Source organism: Ixodes scapularis, unplaced genomic scaffold (assembly GCF_016920785.2).
Source record: "Ixodes scapularis isolate PalLabHiFi unplaced genomic scaffold, ASM1692078v2 PGA_scaffold0__279_contigs__length_252992795, whole genome shotgun sequence".
Classification (NCBI taxonomy): Eukaryota; Metazoa; Arthropoda; class Arachnida; order Ixodida; family Ixodidae; genus Ixodes; species Ixodes scapularis.
Genome location: NW_024609835.1, coordinates 241,042,274 through 241,065,375, shown reverse-complemented (window position 1 = coordinate 241,065,375; position 23,102 = coordinate 241,042,274). Strand labels below are relative to the sequence as shown.

At 44.2% G+C, this 23,102-nt stretch overlaps 1 protein-coding gene across 1 annotated transcript; it reads right to left on the bottom strand.

Moving 5' to 3' along the window:
- Window positions 1-13,056: 13,056 nt before the first annotated feature.
- LOC8051808 (leucine-rich repeat and immunoglobulin-like domain-containing nogo receptor-interacting protein 4) lies at window positions 13,057-22,151 on the bottom strand. The gene is made up of 3 exons (XM_040206693.1): window positions 21,466-22,151; window positions 17,369-17,517; window positions 13,057-13,235 (listed from the first exon to the last, which is right to left on the bottom strand). The coding sequence occupies exons 1-3, from the start codon at window positions 22,149-22,151 to the stop codon at window positions 13,057-13,059; spliced, it is 1,014 nt and encodes a 337-aa protein (XP_040062627.1).
- Window positions 22,152-23,102: the final 951 nt, after the last annotated feature.

The following is a 23,102-nucleotide window of genomic DNA, read 5'->3' as shown; positions in this document are numbered from 1 at the left end:
AAGGAACTGTCTGGATGTTTTCGCAAAACGCGTCCCATCGAATGAAGGGGGCGTTTCGTCTTCGTTTGCCTTTGATAGGGAGTTCGATCCTGATCGGCAGATGACGATATAACACTCACCTCGATATATTATAACTGTAGTGTAACAATTAGCAAATGAGCCTACACATGGAAAAGTGCAAGTTACTAACATTTACTCGTCGTACCGGCCCTCCATGTCTATTTCTTTTTACCAAGAAGCATCAATAATATTGGTCATTGCACATCATAAAAGCACCCATGACTTCACCTCACTAGAGATCTTACATGAAATAACCACGTTAACGAAGATGTCCTAAAGGCTAATCACACTTGGATATCTAAAACGTAACCTCAGACTTTGTTCACCCGATATCAAAAAGCTAGCATACACAACCCTGGTTCGGTTCCAACTACAATACACATCATCGATTTGGTCACCGTTTCAAAATTATCTTTCTAACGAAATACACGAAATTCAAAACGGAGCCTTAAGGTGCATTTACCCCGATCACTCTTCGTCTACCTGTACCACTTCACTTTGTATTCCGGCTGGTATCTAAACACATTCTTTTCGTCGTAGGCCCTCCCGACTTGCCCTCCATCATAAAATATATTATTGCAATCCGCAAATAAAAATGGCCCTTCCAATCGCCTCAAATCGAGTTTTTGTTAGGGTTGACAATATGTGTAAAACCAAATTTATCCCCACTTCATGCTTGTTGTTCGTAAATTCCATGCTACCCCTTTCTAGCCACGATAGCAATTCATTACCCAATGACAATGTAATAGAAATTAACACCTCTAAGTTTTCTTTTTTAACTTCTCTGTGTTTCTTTGGATCAAGTGAACGAGTTATAACATTTTATAGTGTTTGTTAACTTCTTGTTACCGCCATTTAATATTTGTACCATGTTCTTCATTCTTGTTGTATGTTTTTTCTGTGTTTAAACACACTCTTCTTACCCTCCCTTGCTTAATACCCGGAAACGGGTCCTCAAAGTAAATAAACGAGACAAAAATATATACAGACTGATAGTTTTTATTAGAAACATATTTTAAAAAAAGGCGTTTTTACTGCCAAGTGAGTGCCGTCTTCACTATATGTTTCTTCATCTCGACGGAGATTCGAGGGGCGAACAACTGTCAGAGTCTGGTGAGTAATTGACTACAATTCGTGAATTCACTTTTTAATTAACAAAAATAGGCATATGATTTCAACTAAAACTTGATGTGCGTCATTTAAAATCATATAAATCAGCAATTTTCAGAAACGCATTGAGCACGCGAGAAGCGCAGTAATGTGCTAAAGGTACCACTTGTGCAGCAGGTGCACAGCAGGGGTTAGGATAACGGAAAAATCGCGCGGGCACCTTATCGCACAGGTAGCCTTGTTCACCTGCACCAGTGGTAACTTTAGCGCACTACTCCGCTTCTCATGCGCTCAAAATATTTCTAAAAAATTACCAATTTAGTGGTTTCAAATGTCGCTCAGTCGGTTTCTAATTGGAACCATTTGACTATTTTCACTTATTAAAAAGTTAATTCATAAATTTTAGTTAATTAATCACCACACTGCGACGGTTGTTCGTCCCTCAAATGTCCGGCGAGCTAACTCCTGGCCAGCTCAGTTGGTAGAGCGCTCCACTGGAATTGGAGAGGTCCTTGGTTCGATATCAGGATCAGGCGGATTTTTTCAGTCGCACACAAGTCACCTATCTTTGTTTGGAGATTTTTGTTTGTCCTTGGTTCCCTTTCTTCTTCAGAATTTATTATCATCATTCTTGTCCAGCTCGCTTGCCCCTTTAAATTATTTGCATTATCATCATAACCTTAAAATGCAGGCCCTTCACCCTTGTTGGTGTTAGACTGGTGGCAGCTCTTAAAGCCAGTTTGATATACTGACGTATAACTCCGCGTTAGCTCATGGTGGAGCGCTTTACTGGAAATGGAGAGGTCCCTGGTTCGATACCAGGACCAGGCGGAGTTTTTCATCGCGATCCAGTCACCTAGTTGTGTTTGAAGATTTCTGTTGGCCCTTTGTCTCCCTTGTTCCCCTTCTCCAGGTATTTAGTCGTTATTCTTGTCCAGCTCGCTTGCCCCTTTGCATTATTTGCGTTTTCTTCGCAGAGGCATTGCACAGGCAGCCCAAGTTGGGCAAGCCCACGCTGTGCCCTCGTGGAGCCTACCTCAGTGCTAACTCGTTTCCCGCAAAGCTGAGGTGGAACCTACGGGGGCAATGTATGCAAGGCAGCCCAAGTTTGGCATGCCCGCGCGTTGCTTTCGTAGCAATCCCCTGTGCTAAATCTGATTCTGTAGTAGCATGGTGTGCTCCACCGAGGCATTGCACGGGCAGCCCATGTTGGGCGTTCCCACACGTAGCCGAAGTAAGATCCAGGCGGTACGGTGACAGCAGCCCAAGTGGACGTGCCCTCGATTTGCTTACAACTACGCTAAATTTGCCCTCGCATAGCCGAGGAGAGACCCGCGGGGGTATTCATTGCACGAGCAGCCCAAAATGGGCATGCCCACACCACACCAACGAGGAAACCACGGGGGCATCAGCCCCGAGAGCAAACACAAGTGTCGCTGCGGTCGCCGCGCCCTGATTGGGTGAGGTATAGGGTGACGCCAGGGGAAGTACTCCGCTTTGCGATTTCGCATCCGGCTCTCTTTCCTCTTTCCTGCCCCCGTTCCCTGGTTTGCGATCATGCTGACCTACTTTTTAGTGCTGCAATGCAAATCCCGAAAAAAAGCCAGTATCAGGTTTCACCGCCGGAAAATATCAAGGTTAAAGAGAGCATGGACAATGAAACTGAGGATGGTAAAGACACCGTCAACGTTTTCCGTTGTGTGCCGCAAGCACTTGGGCGGGGGGGGGGGGGGGGGGGGGGGGGGGGGGGACTTTGTTTACCCAGTGTACGTGATGCTGGGTTAGGCCGATACCGACGTGCTTTCGTACTTTTTCTATGCGTGTTTGTGACTTTTACCTTTATTATTAGGTTACAAATCTCGAAAGCTGTTGGCGGAGGCAATTCCGCCGATGAACCTCCCTGTCAATCCACACGGCACAAGGTGATCGCATGCGAGGGGTCGCTGGAATTCTATTCCTTGAATTTTCATGAGCAAGGTGAATATTACACTCCGCTTTGCAGAAATTTGAAATGGCGTTTATATCAAAGGCTTTCGGCTGGTCGGCAAATTAGCTTGCGACCCCGACTCTGCGCGTGCCATTCTGCATGCGCTGGTTCCCGGGTGTTTTAAAGATCATGGATCTAAAAGCCTTTGAACTGATTGTAAAACAGGCTAGCTGTACATAAATACAGCTTCTACGTGAATTAATGATACCGTTCGTACTCGTATGCAGGCATGTTTTATATTTTAGAAGATGCACAATTACTGGAAATTAGTCTGTATGGTAGCAAGATAAACGGCCGAATTGCCCCCAGTTGCCTGTATGAGATGTATTGAACTGCCAGAAATAGGCACAGCAATAGTACCGTTATTTGGAACGTTTATACATTTTCCTGACATTGTTTCTTTATTCGCGCCTGCGCATTCGGAAAATACACCATTTAGTTTGAATTGTCATTTCCAATTAAAAGAGACACTGCTGCAGGTCCCCAAAAGCTTCCACAGCCTTTAAACTCCCTACAGTTGGACTCTCTGACAACAGAGAAAAACAGAGAAAAACAGAAGGAACAGCAAGCATTCCAACGGCTCTCCAGTGAGGATGCTGCACTAGTAGCAGAAAATGTGTAAGCTGTGAAGGCTGACAGTTTGCGCGAGAAAAGCTTCTGGTATTTTAGCTTCAGGACAATTTGATTTAGCTAAATGTTCAATTTTATAGCCTATAAAACGTATATTGTCGAGAAGGGAATAATACTGGGCTAGACACCTTCACATACGTTCGTTGTACAAGACTTGAGCGATATTATAAAGAAGTCTGCAGATTCCAGCAATGGGTCCATTAAAATATTATCCGAATCCAGCAAAGACGAAATGCAAGCAATTTGAACAGATATAAACAAACAACTTGTATCTGCCTGTGTTTTTTTTTTTTGTGCCAGTACTGGGGCTGTCTCACTTATGATTCTCTCTCCGTGACTTAGGCTATATTTAACATGTTGCTCAAGCAGCGTGCAGCTTTTCTGCTTCAGCGTTTTTGTTTGAAGACAGAGATACAAAAAAGAAAAAAAAATAGTGTACATAACCTGCCAATTCATCCAGACCAACGACAGCATTGATTGTGTGAAATGCAAATCTATAGTGCTTCTTCTCCAATTGTGGCAATATTTCTTCCCTTTCATATTTTAGCCGCGAATTGTGCGTTGCCTGCCCTGACAACCATGCCTGAAATATTGGTTGAAGTTTCGCCTGCAGCTACAGGCCATACCTCAATAAAGCCACATATGAAAAATTACACCTCCTACAAAAAACACGCACAAAAAATAATTAGAAACAAGAGCGCCGACAGCAAACTTCGTCACAGTCCCCACAGGGCGAGCGGAGCGAGTCAGGGAAAAATCCTGTCTTCGCCGTGACGTCACTCCAATTCGCCATAAGGGGGCGCCACGCAAACTTCTCGAGGCTAATAGCGGGGTAGGCAAGTGGCTAATACGTGTAGCCACGTATGCAAAGTGGGCTTTCCCAGCCCACTTTGCCTACGCGGGACTCGCGTAGGTCGCCCTTCATATGCTGTCTTGGTTGGCGTCATCGCATTATATGCTCAAGGTCATTGCGGCTTCTTCTTGCTAAGAAAATCAAATCTGGTGGTGCGAAATGTACGCTGCACAACGCGCGCTCTCAGCGGCAAGGTTACACCAGTAGTTTCCGGGGCAAAATTCTCTAGTCTGTGTCAAAGATGCTATGCACATTGTGATATTTTTACTCTTTTTTTTTTTTTTTTTTTGCTTCTCCAAGGAATTTTTTTTATTCCTGAGCTGCTCCTAACACCCCTCCGTGGTGTTGTTTTCACGATGATATTTGTGTCATTCGTTGGCAATAATCCTCCATTGCTCTAATGCTGCACCCAGAAACTGTGAAATTTAAACAAAATGCGGAGGTGGTCGAAGCTGGTAAAAAAAATCACTTGAGAACTACCCTCCGTGAGACACAGAGCGGCTGCCAACGTTCGGCTGTCCCTGTGAGGCCACCAGGATTTTTATTATCGGGCATACCCCCGTTTTATGTAGCGTCTAATTAATAAGTCATATTTAGCCCTTTAAATATATCTATTCACAGGGGCAACTATCTGAGGCAGTGCAGCAGTAACGGAACAATGTGTGGGTGCCTTAATGATGTGTACCTGCAAAATTGATCGTGATCGTGCAACAACATTTGTACTTTCAATAAATAACGCTAACAACAATCCTTGACTTTGGTAACCTAAGAGACCCTTTCGTTTGTCTCTCCGCGTTGAGAAAAACAAAACAGCATTCACCTTTTCAACTCGTAATTAGAACACGCGGCCACGTGATCTGGTGCTGATTATATGCCATCATTATTCATCATAGTCATGAGCTGAGGATGAAAGAGCATAGGGCATTGGCTCTGCTTCGGACATTGTTAGATTTCGGCAATTATCATCTTTAATTAAACACGAGTCACAACAGGATGCTTGCCCAGGCTTTGACTCTCATGAGCCCGAGCACTCTACTCCGGCTCATGTACATCTAATATGTCGTGGTGTCAGATGACTCATGGCGCGAAGTCGTGATGTCATGTGACGTCACGGTATCAACGCAATTGGATCTGACGACATTTTCGATTTGACGCAGTTAGTCACGTGACTATGTCGCATGACGTCATGGTGCCCCATGACATGACGTTACGTGCCAGCACGCCTTGGGTCTGTGACGTCACGTGAGCACGCCGCACGAAATCACTTGACACGTGACATTACATGGTTATTGATAGGGTCAATAAAAAACGCCACGAAAACTCACAATTTCTTATACACTACAATTCTGGACATAACGATTTGATCGATACATATAAATACAGCTGCCAATTTTTTACTCTCAAATATTCAGTTTGTGATGTTAACAAAAAAGACGGTTCAGTTACGGTTCCGTTTGAAGAGTGAAACAAACATTTCGGTTCAGTTCCGGTTCGGCAAAAACTAACGGTTCGGTTCCGGTTTTCGGTGTAGTGCGGTTCCGGTTCGAAACTCTCCCGGTGAATACAATGGTTGTGGGAGTCGAGACACTGACTTTGTCTTGCGTCATAGTTGAGACACTGACGCAAGGGTACACCATGACGTCATGATCTCGCGTCACATAAGGTTCACCGTGATGTTTCATAATCATGTCAAGTCGCGTGACATCAGATTGTCACATAACGCTTTGACATCACGTGACACTGTAACGTCATAGTTACGCGTATCGTGATGTCACGTGGTCACGTCACATCATGCGGCACCATAACGTGACATTCTGATGTCACGTCGCACCATGAGATCACGTGACGCACCACAGTGTCTCGTGACGCTGTTCTATATATTCAAAAATGCTCGCAGTACACCCTCAGCGTCATCCTTATTGCGCTCTCAAAAGAAAGAGCGCGAAGGGGCCCTTAAATGTTATGCACTTAGAACGTCCCTAGGAAAAGCCAAAGAGGTAGCAGTTTTTGTTTTACATAGTAGCCTCGTTCCCAAATAACCCTCAAACGAGACTCTGATGAGTAAATGAAGCAACGACGTAACCACATATTAGGATCAAGCAATCCAGTGTTTATAAGTCTGACCAAAAGCTACCCTTCAATGTCGCAAAGGGGGCCATAACTATACTTCGTTTCAGCTTCGGTCCGAGCGCGGCCGATGTTATGAGCCGAAGGGCCAATCAGAGAGCGCAAAAAGCTCAGCGTCATGGCGTGCTCTCTGCTTTTGATAGGACTATCCGGCGGAGGAGCGCGCACAGATACAAGGCGAATACCGGCTGGTCCTATCAACTGCAGAGAGCACGCCATGACGTTTCGCTTTCTGCGCTGTTTGATTGGCCCTTCTGCTCGTAACATCGGCCGCGCTCGGACCGAAGCTGAAACGAAGTATACCAGCTACTCGTGCAACGTCGCAGGCTGCAGTCACGTGACTCTCGGCATCGTTCAGCCGCGCCTTCAGCAGCTCGCTTAGGAAACTCAGCTGTAACGCTGTTGCTATGCGCCTCGTGATGAAATGAAAGGCTGTAGCGAAGCAACAGTAATCAAGTTGCCGATAAACCAACACTCTCCGAACAAATAACCAAACTTCGAAAGGAAGGCGATTATTTTTTTTTTATTTCCAGCTTTAATACGCGTAACACAGGTTTCCCTATGGCATGTAGAATGTATTTAACTTTGTTAGTTTTCCCTTGCAAGCAACTCGGCTGCGAATGGACTCGGCACCCATCTTGCAGTGATCGGTTTATTGACATCTCACAGTTTTGCTGGGGAAGGTTGGATGGATAGATGGATGTGAACGACGGTACTCTTTATAACGGGCGGTAGCTTGCGCCACCTAACCAAGAAATTAAGAACCAAAAGTATATGCTGTCTTTCCTTCGCAAATTTGCTTACCTTCTGCAATTTTGTAACTATTACCAGGCTGTGTAGGATATCACCAGGATGGCCTTTGGGGGTCTGGGCAAAAAAACTAAAAACATTTTCCCCGCTTCTTCCCCCATGCGAAGGAGTCAGAAATTTTCCTCTGGTCAAACCTAGCCGGTGTTACCCCGGCACCGGGTCCACTGGAAGACAGGCTGGAAACTTAGGGCTAATACCACGCGAGAGGGAGTCCCAATTTTCTCCAGTCCCGCCTGTCGCCAGTTGTGTCAGTCAGTTGTACGTCATTCAATTCTCCCTAGATAATTTCAACCACTCTTCCAATCCCATGTTTGTTATTAAAATGCACGTATCCAATCTTCCATTCTCGTCTGCAAAGCCCAGCGCTCCGGCTAAATACGTCATCTCCTCCGGGAGGGCGGGGGCAAGCCTTGTGCACCTTAACACCACATGTTCTATTGTCTCGTCTTCCCCTTGACATACGGCACAGCGCGTATTTATTTCCTCATACTTGTCATATGTGTCCTAGTCCTCAATACTCCCGTTCTAGCCTCGAATAACAACGCGCCCCACCGCAAATTATCATACCAATAGTCCTACCGTAGTTTCTGTTTTTGTTTTTCTTTGCATGGTTAAAGCTGATTTTCCATACATTCTTCCCTCCCACATCTTTCTCTCGGCTTCATTGATAATAATATTAAAATATATTGTTTATTTTATGCGCCCGAAAACAACCATGCGCGTCTTTAGATAGGCGCACAAAAAAAATGATAATAAGAAGAAACACAACACATGCACAGCATCAAATGTACAAATTAACATGACTACAAAAAGTGGGCACACTTCACACGAAATGTAGTACAGTTTCAGCTTTCAACTAGACTTTTCAAGTCCCGGATAAAAACATAGGGATCTGTGAAATCGTCCAAACTGGATGGTGCGATTCTATTAAATGAAGTTTGCATAAGGGGCGGTGGTGACAGTTCAGACATGGATCGAACCTAAAAGAGAGTAAAATTTCTGGTAACGCGACAAGGAACATGAAATCAACAATATTCAGAGGTAGGTTAGCATAAATCCAACCATTTACCACCGTGCCTTCCAGTGTCACATCCGTTTCACTTCTTTTTTCACAGAGGTAGTCTGCTCTGCACCAGCACTTGACTGTCGGTATTTAAATTTTAGTTTTCTGGTTCGGTTTGTACATTAAGTGTTCAGACTTTTCAAGCATAGATGCTTGTATACCCCTCTCGCCCACCGTGTACCTTCAATTGTGCCTATCCTTTGTTCAAATTTCAGCTTTCTTATCGCTTTTCTAGCCTCGAAAAATGCCCAGCCCATGTCTCCCTGTACTCCTTCGTTCGGTGTATTCCCATGTGCCCCCGATGCCAGCCTACCCATGCTCCTCTGCCGGGTCTCTAAGCTCAACTGGACCTCACATTCCGTGAATAATACCGCATTGCTAAAAGGCAACCCCGGCACAATGACTATTTTTCATATTCCCCTAACAACTTTATATCTAGCGTAATTCTATATCGCTCTGTGCTTCATAACTGCTGCATTCCATCTTTCTTTAGCATATTTTCTTCCTGTTCGTGTAAGTATTGTTTCTCTCATTCAACCATACTCCTAGCTATTTATACTTCTTTACATACTCCATTAAAACATCTTGAATTTTCAGCGGATCCCCTTCTCATCGTTATAAACTATTATACCCGACTTGTCACTACTGAATTTCAGGCCCAGAGAGTCCCCTTCTCTCCAAAGATCTAAATCAGCTCCTGTAACGTATTCCGGCTATCTGCAAACAGTACAATGTCGTCTGCGTCGAACATTTTTGGTAAAACTTGGTTTACTTTTTTCCTTCTCTTCGTATATGACACATCAAAACCTAAATCGCACTCTTCTAATTTCTTTTTCATTCTAATCAGGTATATCATAAAAAGTAGAAGTGACAGGGGATAACCCTACCTGAGTCTTCTTTTTATTTCTGCCGATTCTGTTATCTCTGCTTCCCACGTTAAGATAACCTTATTATATGGGTTTGTCTGTAGCAAAAGCCTAATCAAATGTGCATCCAAATCACACTCTCTCAACTCTACACAGAGTTTTCCCTGACTCACATTGTCGTACGCTCCTTTAATGTTCAGAAATGCTATTCATAACGGTTTTTTTACTCCGGTGGGAGTGGAGAGTTAAAGGTTGCCAGATGTGTTCGATCTCAAGCCGCTTGACGGCTGGTCAAAGTCGCCCAAATGTAGCCAAAAGAAAACTTTTCGTATAGCCCCAGAACAGCTATCGTCTTGTGCTCCTGGGCTCAAGGTTAAGGTGTTGCTTTTTTACGTGTCTGTGTTTAAAAACAGCAAATAAAACAAGTTTATAGCGACACCTGTAAACGTTTCAGACAAAGATCCTAGTAAAAATAATAGGCGAAACATCGCAAAATGTGCACGCATTTCCACAAAAAAAAATGTTACATATAAATTCACCGAACTACTTGTTCGCACAGTCAACAAATACGTATAAGCAGCAATTTGCAAGCCATACTATAATGCAGGCCCTTTTACCGAGTCACGTATTTCAAAAATAATTATTGCGATTCACTTATTCGAAACTTCGCCGTCGAAGAGGACTAAACATTATAAGGAAAGTTAGACGTTCTTGGAGCCCTCGCTTCTCTCCACGAGGACAATGTTTACAAAGATTATGTTTTCTGATTTCTGAGACATCACGTTTTCGTAATTAATTTTAATTAACGACACATGATGGAACACACGCTTTACAGCGGTATTCAAAGCTTCCTATGTTTCGGTAAGTAGGTCACTCTTCTCAGAATGTTGTTCGTTCGTCCGTCTGTACATATTCCATGGCAGAGCATGTCGGGCACAACGGGTTTATTCACCATAAAAACATAAGCAGAAGAATCTACACAAACACTTACTCTTCCTTAAACCAATATGTATGTCCAAATAGGAATCGAACCCGTAACATCAAGGTGCGCAGCTCGATGCCCGACAACTGCTCCAGACGAACCAGGTTTCAGTGCACTGGGTAATATGTCTTCTGCGCTTACCATATGTCGATACTCTCCGTAGTGTACAGTGATGTTGTAGAGGAGGGTGATGGGAATCCATGGAAAACTTGCTCTTCAGTCCCTAAAGTGACTCTTGGATATCTTCTAAAGAAATCTAAATTATCAGCTCTTGACAGAAATTATTAAATGCATTATAGGACTTAGAAAATAAATGTTACTCTAAATTTTATGGTCGTAAGAGCCACGGCCCATTTTGCTGACGGAAAGAAATAACTCACCGAACTCTGTCAGCCCCAGGACAAAAACTCATGAAAAACAAACACATCTTAGTGTTGCTTTTTGGTGATGTCTGTAACGAAACTCGTTTGCCAGGAAAAACCTCACGTAAGGCTTAATGATTCATTGTTCAAAATTGGAGAGTCGAGATTTCCACATTTCTACGTTTAATAAATTCCTATGGAAGCGTCACCACCGTTTTGCCAGGAAAGGGCGCAAGCAGAACACGGCACAGATGTCTGCAAATTGCTATAATGTCATCTCTTTAGTCCCAAACCTAAAAGCGTGAGAGAAAAGACGTGTAAAAGGAAGGGGAATTAACCTTAGGAAAGACATTTGCGAAGAACTCTCACTTAAAAAAAAAATTACATGGCAGCACCACATATCCGCCCGGCAAAGGACTTCAACACGGAGTAACAACGCGTCCGCTTGCTTACACGATGCGCACTTTTTTTAAAGCGCACGTCGGCAGCAGTCTTGAGACAACAGAAAATCTTTTATGTGCTATCGGCTGTTGTGCAGCATGTAAATGAAGGGCTATACCTTGTCGCTGTCGTGAACCTTTGTCAGGCGCTGGCGCCTGCTCAGGTGTACCTATTCGAAACTCTATTTCAATCAGAATTTTCCAAATGTCAATAACGCCATTTGGTTATTCGGCAAATTCTAGCGGTAGATTATTTGTTAACAAGAAAACCGAAAAACAGATGAATGGAAATCAGACCTATCGACGGCGCGTCATTTGTGTGAATAGCCTTGAACTTCTAAATATTTGTGACGAACGCAGTGCTAACCATACACGCTATACCTATTTAGCTAGGTGGCGTTATCGGAGAGGGAAACATTTGTGGAGAGCCTGAAATTGATAATTTTGTAGTCAAAGTGTTCAAGAGACGGCGCGTTCACCAAGGGAAAATACAGTCGCTGCTTAATTAATTACATTGGATTTCATTATATTTTTAAGGGTCCTCGGTCCCCTTCCACTGGTATCAAATAAGCGTATATAAAATTATCATTCTTGCTCGCACACGGAGCAGTTACTCATTTCGAAGAGAAATCAAGATATCACTTTAAAAAAACTATTCCCTTGTGAGTTAGAAACAAAAACAACAATAAGTTGGAAAGACAAACCTCAATAATGGCCTATCTCTACAACAGATTGTGTTCCACAAAAATAAGGCGATCCGTACGCATTAGGATACATAATGTTTAGGGTAAAAAAATAACAGACTATTTTCAGTTTCCTAACCAAAACATCGTTTCAGTATGACTGCCTGGAGACGAAAATGTTGCTGTATAGCTTTGAGCGAGAAAATTAAAATAAGGCGTACAAATATCTACTTCGTACAAGAAAGAGGAAAAAGGCCCCTGACGCTATCATAGTGACATCATCAGCCTGCTTGCTTAAGGCCCTTCGCGTTTGCTAGATCCGATGTCTCTGCAATAATATAAACAAAAGAGCACAAAAACCACACAAATCGGATGCTCGATAACACAGACTAAAACAAATCCAGGCTTCCAAAGAGGCAAACCGTTTCAAAAGCGGCGTTTGTGATGCAAAGCTTAATTAGAAAAAAACTTTTTTTTTCCAATATTTGCCTGATTGTGGAGATCAGAGGAACTACGAAGATTAACTTGTAATGTGCAAAAGTTGTTTGCACTTATTCAAAAAGGATTCACGATTAAACTGAGTTATTGCATCATCTGTAACGTTCTATGTTTTTTTGTATTACCAACTGCTGCTGATTAGTGATGTCGAAAGATGTAAAACAATGGGGGCGTAACGATTCGCTGACAAATGAATGCAAGGTGGCATGTACAAGAGTAGAAATAAACCTTAGAGCACCTTTTCTGAGAAAACGCCACATGTCAACAGTGAGGGCACCTTTGTTGGGCATCATCGCATTTTCACTTCTTTATCGGAGTAATGGATATTTTCTTATTCACCACAGATGGGGCAACGAATGCTCCAACCTCCTCGCAGCGGAGCGCGCCTGACCTTGGCAGCGCGTGCTCTGTAAACGACCTGCCTCAAGAAACTGTCGAAAACCAACCAGGTACTTGAAAAGTAAGCCGCGAAAACCAGCAGAAATGTTTCCTGTCATGTTACCCCGACCAGTAAGAGCTCACTTGCGCAGACTTGGAGACGGCCTGCGCACGGCATTGTAGCAAGAAAGGAAGTCGAGATACGCGTCAGGGTCCAGGGCCACGAACTGAGACGTTGTGCTGTTCAACACAGCCGAGCAGGTCTCTGGGCACGTCGCTCAGGTAGCGTCCCTTGAGGGGCTCGGGGGTGGCACAGCGGCTCGATGAGGCCACTTCGGGAAACCGAGACAGGAAGGCAAGTGCGCAGTCGCAGTGCAGAGGGTTTCCTGCAGAACCGGGCATTAAGCTGAGAGTCAGCTTGTGAAGAATCACGAACAATGACCGAAGCATATGAGAACCTTTTGTCAGCCGTGTGGCCCAATATAATAGGGACACTTCAGAATTATTAAAGAGCGGCAGTTTGATACTTTAGACCCATGTTATGGATAAAGGAACAGGACGCGGGATGGCCAGAAAAGCATGCTTTTCGTGCTAGCGCGAAAAGCATGCTTTTCGCGCTAGCTACTACAGAGAACGTGGGAGGGATTTCGATCACTTCTTGAGAAGATACAACAAGAAAAGGGGGAAATCGCATCAAGCCAATTGAAAGTTCATATGATCGGCAGCAATAATAAAAAAAATTGAACGAAATAATAAACTGCCTTTTTGAATAAAGGGGGTTCAAAATATCAATTAATTTCATTTTCGACGATATTTCAAGTTTTATATAAAAAATTCAGTGTAAATAAAATAAACAAAACTTATGCCCGTCGATAGGCCATGAATAGGGCTACACCCGCATATTATTTATTAAGTGACAAATATAATAACTCATGAGTTACAAGGCTCTGAAGATGTCACAGGATTGTCAAAGAGACGATGTTTGGCATTTTTTACCTCAATAAACAAAACTACAAAAATATTTTCCTTTGAACTAAAAAATATTCCAAATAACATACAAGAACACAAAACATTACTGTGAGTTTTGTGTGCTTCCCGTATTCATACTAGCGTAAAGAACTGGGTAGAAAAATCACGGGTAAAAAACAGATTTTCACCCTGCTCCACTTAATAATTTTTTGTGAAGCGAAATATTTTTTAAAAAAATTTCGGAAAGCGGTTTTGTTCTTTCCATAAATGGGGCAATTACATATCTTTTTCAAAAAAAAAATCAAAAGACCCACCCCGACAGGCGTGTTCGATTTCAATTGAAACTACCCAAATAAATAGTTAGCATGTAAAGAAACGCACGACAAGTCTGATTGGTGATTTGCAGTTGTTTTGCGCGATTTGTAATGAAGTAACTTCTTACTTCCTTCACGTCCGCGCTCGTAATAAATAAATAACACAAATTTGTACACCGTGGCGTAACGATTGGAAAGTAACGTTTTATAAAATCAAATAGCCATGTAAGAAATGTGCACGTTACCGACTTCACAGCGTCCAATTAGCGCACACAGAGCTCAAAAAATTAGCACACACACAAAAGAGTATACACACTGCGCTGAACGCACAACTATGTTTTGTTTTTCTTAATTTGTTTTCTTCTACGTTTATTAAACCCATACACAAAATTGTCCACTATATCCCTCTGGCCAGGTATGCTAACCCTTTCTTTTCCGACGAGGTGAGGGATGGAGGAGTTACTAACACACTAGTCGTCAAGCCTAACGATATGTAAAGTCGGTAACATGTTCAACCAATTCGCCCAAGCTGCAGTTTTGACAAAACATTTTCACCGCACAAAAAAACTCATTGTTGAGAATGTGTATGTATAAGTTTCACCTCAGAACTTCTCCAGTGAGAGAAAACATGTATGTGGTTTTAATTCAAACAGATTAAAAAAAGTGTGACAGTTACATGAATTCCGTCTACATTGTGTATTTATCAGGCTGGGCCCGGCGGACAAAAATTGGGGGAACAACCGCTACAATAAGTTGGTTAATTAATTGCATTATGGTTATTAGGTTGGCAATTAAAATTTTAAAGATTATGTCGTGATCGCACTTCTAGAACAGTCATTATTAGACGCTACACCATTTACAGAATTGGAAAAAAGTCATAGCCTTGGAGATGAAATATATATCCATTCATGGCATTTTGCATATCTTTAGTATATGGGAGGTGCCGTTTTAGTTCCAGAAATACGTTCATTTTGCTTTTCTTTTTTACATAAAGGGTTGCTCATTACGACCAGAAATCAACTCCATAGTACCTCGTCGATATCTTCTTTCTCACACATCTACCGCATGATGCAAGCTGTTTAAAAGGATATGTTCTTCGACGCGTAAAACAAATGTGCATTCCCGCAGCTGTCAAAACGTTTTTCTTCGACTCAGTTTACTGACACCTTGACAGTAAAGACGTCGCTCAGTGAGAGGTGCATCAAACAATTTCTATGTAATGAACCAGAAACCCTTGAGCACGCTTTTATTCATTATTATGATTCGCCTTTATTAGGCGGTTTACAGAGGCCTTATGATGTGTTGTTATTACGATGTATCTACCGTGTTCGACTGGCAACATTAAGCTAATAACAAAATCATCTTCAGATTGTTAAGCAATTTTTAATGGGTGGGCCGCGCGCCCTTTCTTCAGAGGAAGAAGAGCGGGAGCGGAAGGAGCGGCGAAGTGCGCCACAGCGCGAATGGTTCCGCAACCGCCGCGAAGCCGCTATCGCCTCAAGTTCCACTGCGTCGAGCGCTTCAGATTCGCTTGCGAAAGAAGAGCAGATCCCTCGCCCAGAAAGCCACCGCCGAGAACATAAACTACAGCTCCGCTGCCCTTCCTTCTTCACCAGAGTGGAAAGACTGAAAGTTTTTTGTTCTTCCTTCTTTATCACGATTATGATTATTAGTAATGGTAGTATTAGTTGTAGTAGTAGTAGTAGTAGTAGTAGTGATAGTAGTAGTTGTAGTAGTAGTAGTAGTAGTGGCAGTACTAGTAGTAATAGTAGTAGTAGTAGTAGTGGAAGTACTAGTAGTATATCACCATTCACGTGTTAAAGGGGTAGTGCAACTTCGAACGGGAGAGATAGGATCCATGATATTCGTAAATTATAATCGCTCACTTGTATTTTTCGCAGAGGGCTATATTTTTTGTTCCAACCGACGGATTCTGGCGAGTGCTTCAAAATCAGCCATCGAGGGGGCGTGATGTGTCTCGGTATATTTTCCCGTGATGTCACGCTCGCAACGTCAGGGGCGCAAAAACGGCCGAAGGTACCATAATTACAATCGTCGCCACTAGGTGGTACCAGCTGTATCGTCAACGCATTACAATCCCCCAGGTATGGTGCACCTAAAGCTAAAAGCTGTGCCAAGCGCCGCTCGCTCTGCGCGCCTCCATCGGACACGCCGCGCTTTGGAGCTGTTGCTGATGGGCAAGTGACGTGAGACATTCCAACGAAGCTCAGCCCCCTAACTACCAGATGATACCGGAAAATCGTTTTATTCGTTTTAAAATTGCTTTTCTGGCGTTTACGGACGAAAGGCTGGTGTTTGTGAGCCGCTGTCATACAGGAGGCCACATTTGTAGTTCGTGTTTCTTATACTGTTTATCTAGGCACCAGTGGCAAAAACGCGTCACTTTGGCCAGAAAAGCTGCTATTCCGCTGCGTAATCGCGAAGGGAAAAAAACGAATTATTTGCCCATCTGCAGCCGCGTGTGGCGGTTAAGAGAAGCTACATTGACACGTCTTTTGGTGACACGCGGAAGCGAACAAAACCTTTTCCCCTCCGCTGTTACACTCGCCCTCAGCCCTGCGGCGAACCATCGTTTGTGTCGATCGCTCGCCGCGACGTTCGACGATGCCCATCCTTGAGGAGGCCACAATCGCGGAGGAAGCGGCTGGGGTCTCTCAGCAGAGGACCCAAGGGGAAACACCAGGTGGTCCCCCAGAGTGTACATTACTCGAAAGACGACGCGAGACGCGCTTTGACCTTCGATTTGTTTCAATTTTCTTTTTTTTTTTCATATATAAAAATAAAAGCACAAAAAAAAACACTTTTTTTTTCTTTTTTGTTTTATAGGTGACACATATTGATTCCCGCAGTTAATTCGACAAAGTCTGATAATCCTTGAACCGCCCCCTCCCCTTTAAAGGATGTCAACTTTTTGTGTGAGTGTGTCGGTTTACGTTCGTGATTAATTTGTGGAGTTGGGCAGCACCCTTCAGTTTGGCCCCAAACAAGCATCCAAAATATGGTGCTGCCCCAAAAAAAACTCGTCTGAAATTAAGCTGGTCATTCTGTCTGAAAACTTTGCCCCTGCGTATGGGTGCTTGCATCAGGTTTTAAGCAGAATATGATTGGCATCGTCTTTCCGAGTTTGCTCACAGCTGACCGGAGCAGCTTCGCGACTGAACCTCAATAGTTACGATGTGCGCAATTAAAAAAAAAGAGTCGCGCCATGAACTTACCAGCCGCGTAGACGTAAGTTCTTTGGTTGCGCAGTGAAGACATGGTGACCTTGTCGATGGAAGTGAGCATGTTGTGGGCGACATTTATAAATCGCAGGGCTGGGCACTCTTCTCCAATATCCGCCGGCAGAACAGTCAAGGAATTTCTCCTAGAACGTAAAACATAACATTATTTATACACGTTACCTTACCTAATAAGAACTAATATTGTTCTAAAAGAACCGAGCTCTCTTTTATTGTAAATGCATGTATCATATGACGAAATAAATATATCTAGTACGCCCAATAATGTTATAATAACGAAAATCCTTTCAGGTACAATTTTCCGTATCTGTGAGGATCTCTATATCATGACAATAGTCAATTGCAGGTTTTGTAACTTTCTTTATTTGTGCTTATGTTAGACGGTGCCGGATTTCTTAAACGAAAAATAACACTGTTATGTCGACCTTTCTAGATATTTCGCACAAATGTCGCTACCATTTATTCACATTGCTCTGTGCAATGTACGCAGAGATATTTACCATAACATACGATAACGAGATTTAAAGTGTCGGTAATATTTTAAATATATCGATATAATTATAAAAGTTATAAAAACAGGACATTATTGTAAAATTTGTCAGTGCATACTAGAGTATTTTAAATTAGGTCAGAGAAAATTTTCTTTTGAGAAAACGATGACTTTCCCGATTTCCGCGGATCGCATGTTTGTCATTCTTCCATTGTGTTTTCCGCATGATACCTTGAGAACGTTTGAGATTGCCGCAAACGCATTTCGTGGCCCTAAGTCCGTCTGAGAGTTCGAATAAACCGTCGTTTCACAATTAGCTACGATTTTTAAAAATTCAGAGCTGTCCGCCCGACCACACAATAATAATAACAATATTAATAAGTATTATAATTATTATTATAAAAAATATAATAATATTAAAAAGTATTATATTTAGTACTATAAAAATAATAATAATATTGATAATAATACTAATATAATAAAACACGCACCGCAGTGTTCTTCCGCAGCAAAAAGACCGTCTGCTTTCATCGCCGTCACCATGGCAACGAACGCCAAATGACCTTTTCGGGCGGCGCGTGTATCATAACCCCCCCCCCCCCCCCCCCCTCCCTCCCTTGGGCCTGCGTTCACGCTTCGCGGCGACAGTCTGCGTCTGCTCATTACAAGACTATTACACTTTGGCTAGCAGACGGCGTTCGGGAAATCGGTGTTAGTTGCCATGGTGACGGCGATGAAAGCAGGCGGCTTTTGTGCTGCGGAAGAACACTAGAGCGCAGCAATACGAGGTGCGTGCTGAGGCCGTTCCAGCATGCTTTTCAATGAGCGCGACGCGAACAAAAAGAGCTCGAAATAAGGAAACGCAGAATTCTCTCCACGCCCCATTAATTTGAGAAGCCTTATACGGAAATCATGTTTTTTAGACCAAAGTTTGAAAATAGTTTCCTTTTTTATTATATTTTTTTTACCAACAACACGGGTCTAAAGTATCAATGTGCCGCTGTGACTGTACTGTGGATTAACACGGTACTGCTCAATTTTTCACACGAAGGAAGTTCCGCCTTGACATTTTACCAGACAAAATGTACCCCATAACTACATATAAGGTGAAATTTCGAGCTTTCTATGTGTGATAGTCGATGTTTTCCGGCACATCCAACATCGCTAGGGTTACGTGACACCGAACAATGCTTCTTTTCACCGTACGATGAAGCGCGGAAAACACTATAAGCCATAGGCCGAAGCCGTCGCGCAACCATCGGGACGGGGTGTAGCGACGTGCGGGGAGCAAGGGGGGCGCAGTCATTTGATACGTTCACAGCGCTGGATCGGCTGGGATGGCTCGTAGCATCAGCTGCGATCCAGGTACGGAGTAGAGTAGGCAGTTACGCTCGAAAATTCCTCCGGTGTTCGAACGATCTAATGGGCCTATCGGCGGTGTCCCTCCTGTGAACATCACTCTCTACCTACGCATTTAAATACACCACGCGCAAAACAATTCCCAGCTGGTCCTTTGATCGGAATATTCCCAAAATTGTAATTCCGCGACGAACGCTGCAATAAGCAGTACCGGAGGATTTCGCGGATAATAACCGGATCCTAGTCAATAGCAACCTGCATAAATATTGAGATGTTTCACTAGGCAAAATAAACCCTTCGCAAGCAATTACGCCTGCCCATCTTCCGGAAGATAAATGAGGAAATTGGCCACTAGTGATTTCGGGCATATCTTCATCGCACACCCTGACAGCCCCATCGTCAGCCGTCACCTGGTACGTACATTGATTGGCATAACTCAATCGTATTTGCCCACGACCTGTGCAAGTTAGACAACGAGGTAGGGGGGCTTAGTGCGATAGACTGACAGCTGAAAGTGACCCCCATCCGGCCGCCACCATGTTGCACGTTTTAGAGCGCAGCTCTTAGAGGCCCGTTCCCGGCTTGAGCGGCGTCGGCGTCGCCGTCGGCGTCGGCGTCGGCGTCGGCGTAACCAAGGTCATCCCAAGGTCACGTGACCCCTCCCAAGGTCATCTCAAGGTCACGTGACCCCACGTGACCACCTGAAGGTCACGTGACCTTGGGGGTCACGTGGGCTCATCTTGGGGTCACGTGACCCCTCCAGGTCACGTGACCCCTCCCAAGGTCATCTCAAGGTCACGTGACCCCAAGATTACCCCACGTGACCCTTTGAAGGTCACGTGACCCCCAATGTCACATGACCCCCTGAAGTCACGCGACCCCTCCCAAGGTCATCTCAAGGTCACATGACCCCAAGGTGACCCCCACGTGACCCCCAGGTCACGTGACCTCCTAAGGAGGAGGAGAAGGAGGAGGGGTCACGTGACCCCTCTAAGGTCACGTGACCCCCGAGGTCACGTGGTCTCTTCCCCAAGGTCACGTGACCCCCGAGGTCACGTGACCCCCTGAGGTCGCTTGGGGGTCACGTGACCTTGAGGTGACCCCCACGTGACACCCAAGGTCACGTGACCCCCAGGTCACGCCTCCCCGAGGTCACGTGACCCCCTCCCCGAAGTCACGTGACACCCCCCCCCCCCCCCCCCGAGGTCACGTGACCCCCGGAGCATATTAAAGAATGAGGGGAGGAGGAGGAGAAGGAGGGGGGGTCTACCCTCCCCTCAGTACCCTTCACTCCTCCTCCTCAAGAGCTGCGCTCCAATTCGGCGTTACAGGGATTTGTAAACGGCTTTCACTTTTTTTTACCCCTCGACACGTGACTTTATAGTTTTACGTCTAGATTTTAACAAAGTACTGCGCATAGATAATTGCGTATTCATCTTTAATAGCAGAAACGGCGAGATAATTGTTATGTATTGTTTAAGTCCAAAATGTGGCTTTAACGACAAAAACTCGAACAGCTTCACAATGGCTCCGCTAGATGCCGTCAGCCGCGATGCTGTATTTTGGGGTTTTATCGGAGCTAGACACTGATCTCTTGGGCTAACAGTATTGAAAAATAGTGTAATTTTTTTACAGCGATCACAATACAAATCTTGGCTCAGTTTTGCGTAAAAGCCTCAGGATTTGGTACGGTCACGTGCTTAGCGGTCGAAATTGTACAACCAGCCGGCAGCCAGGAGGGAGGGGGTCACTTTTGCCTGGTGATACCAGTTCATCGCTGTCAGCCCCTCTCCCTCGTTGAAGTTAGATGACACATGTTAATATCTGTGACAAGGCATTTCACCGCTTAGTGTTTTCCGTAGTACGAAAAATATGTATCCGCCAGTAACAAATTTTCAATTTAGATGACACAAGTTTGTAGCCAGATCGCAAAAAAAAAAAAAAAATCGCTAAATAAGGCTATAGTAAGTAGTTACTTGTGATTGCAGACAATCTATTTAGTTATAGGACCGTCTCGTGAGTTGTGGCAAAGCGTAGACAAAACCTACGTAGGTTCGATCTTATTCCGAAACTAAATTTCTGAAACCAAGGGACGCGAGTGTATAATGTACAGGATTTGATAGATTTTCGGCTACTCAATTTAAAGCCAGACTGGGCGAAAGCAGTGCTAGCATTTCTCGCATTAATAAAGCAAGTAGGCAATTCAAGAAAGAGGTTACTCAACCAGAAATCCATGGTCTTGAGTCGTCGCGCTGGTCTTGGAAACATCGTCCTGGCAATCGTCTTCAGGTTACTGTTAGTAACGATGACCGTTTCTAGGTTACTCAGCGTCGATAGCCAGAGACTATCCACGAAGTCGATGGAGCAGTCGCGAACCTGGATGGTTGTCACGCTCTTCGGCAGTTTGTTGAAGTCTGCACCAAGAGCCATACTGCCCATATCGTAGAATTCGAGTTCCTCGAGTACTAGTAAGCGTGCCAGCACTCCCCAATGCGTAGGCAGGGTACTGTTCCTTCGGTACACGAGCCTGCGCAGTGAGCCCTCCAGTCCTGGAAATCGGTGGACCTTTGCATCGGGAGTGGGAAGCGTGGTCGCTGTGACATTGTCTACTTCCAGGATGGACACGTCACCGCGAGCGAAGGAGCTTGGATGAAAGACGTCTAGACTGCTATCCTTGACCACTAGCCAAAGTCCAGGCGCATGCAGAGCGCTCTCAACACGTCTGTGGAAGTCGGCCGAGCTTTCGAGGCCGGAGCACTTGTAGTAGCTGTAGAGTGCGGGCTTCGAGCCATTCGAGAAAATAGTGGAGTCAAAAAAGCGACACGGGGGTGCCAAGGACGCCCAGTTGGTCATGGGCCATTGCAAGAGCAACACATGTAACAGCAGCGCATCTGGTGTGCCACGCACCATGCTGATATAGATGCCAATTGTGCCGAAGGTGTACTGCAGCGTCCACAGCGACCGGTGGCGATGCCAGTGCGAAACCGGTCGGTACCAAGGACGCTCCCTCGTCAGAGGTCTTCTCGTATCAAGGGGATTCGTGCGGCTGTCCTCGGTATTGCGTCTGCAGCCAGGTCATGCGGAACCGCTTATTGTTCTTCCGCTTGCGACCCTCATTTCCGGACTTTTTTCGTTAACGGGCATTTCTCCCAACGCAAAGTTCGCTTAGGCAATTCTTTAGATGTCTCGCGTAAACATTTTTTATTGCGTTGTATCTATACTGGGGGCTTAGAAACCCGTTTCTTCATTTTCATGGGGATATCTTTGGCGGTTGACCGCGCTATATGAGCAAAGATGTGAACATATTCTTCTTCGAGTTGAAAAAATGTCATGTATTGGGCGAAAAAAAAAACTACAATGGATAAAGGGAGACAATTTTAACGCACGTAAAATGTGGCAAATATATTTGATCCGGTAAAAAATACAATTTTGACTCTTTGCTCCTTTGAATTTATATAGTGTCAACTGTGGGTGTTTGAGGGATACAGCCAGTAGAATCCAAAGCAGTGGAATCTAGTTTTGACGTTCTAATCACGTGGTTTAAACAAGAAATCAGTGGTTAAGCCATAGTTGAACCATCGTATAATAGTGTGGTGACCGGCATAAAAACGAAGGAAAGAAAATATATGTCCATATATACCGTGAAAATACTTACATTTTTGAGGTCTGCAGTCTCCAGCCGCGGGGACTGTCACTGCACCAACTTTGCTTTAATCAGAACAATATCATTGCTTATTTTCACGTGCTGGTAGCCCAAAGGCTACCAGCACGTCCTTGTTTCGCAAAAAAGACCCACGTTCTTCCAACCAGATATATAGGAAAGCTCAAAAAATGAGGAACCACGGAAGTTCTCGCAACTCG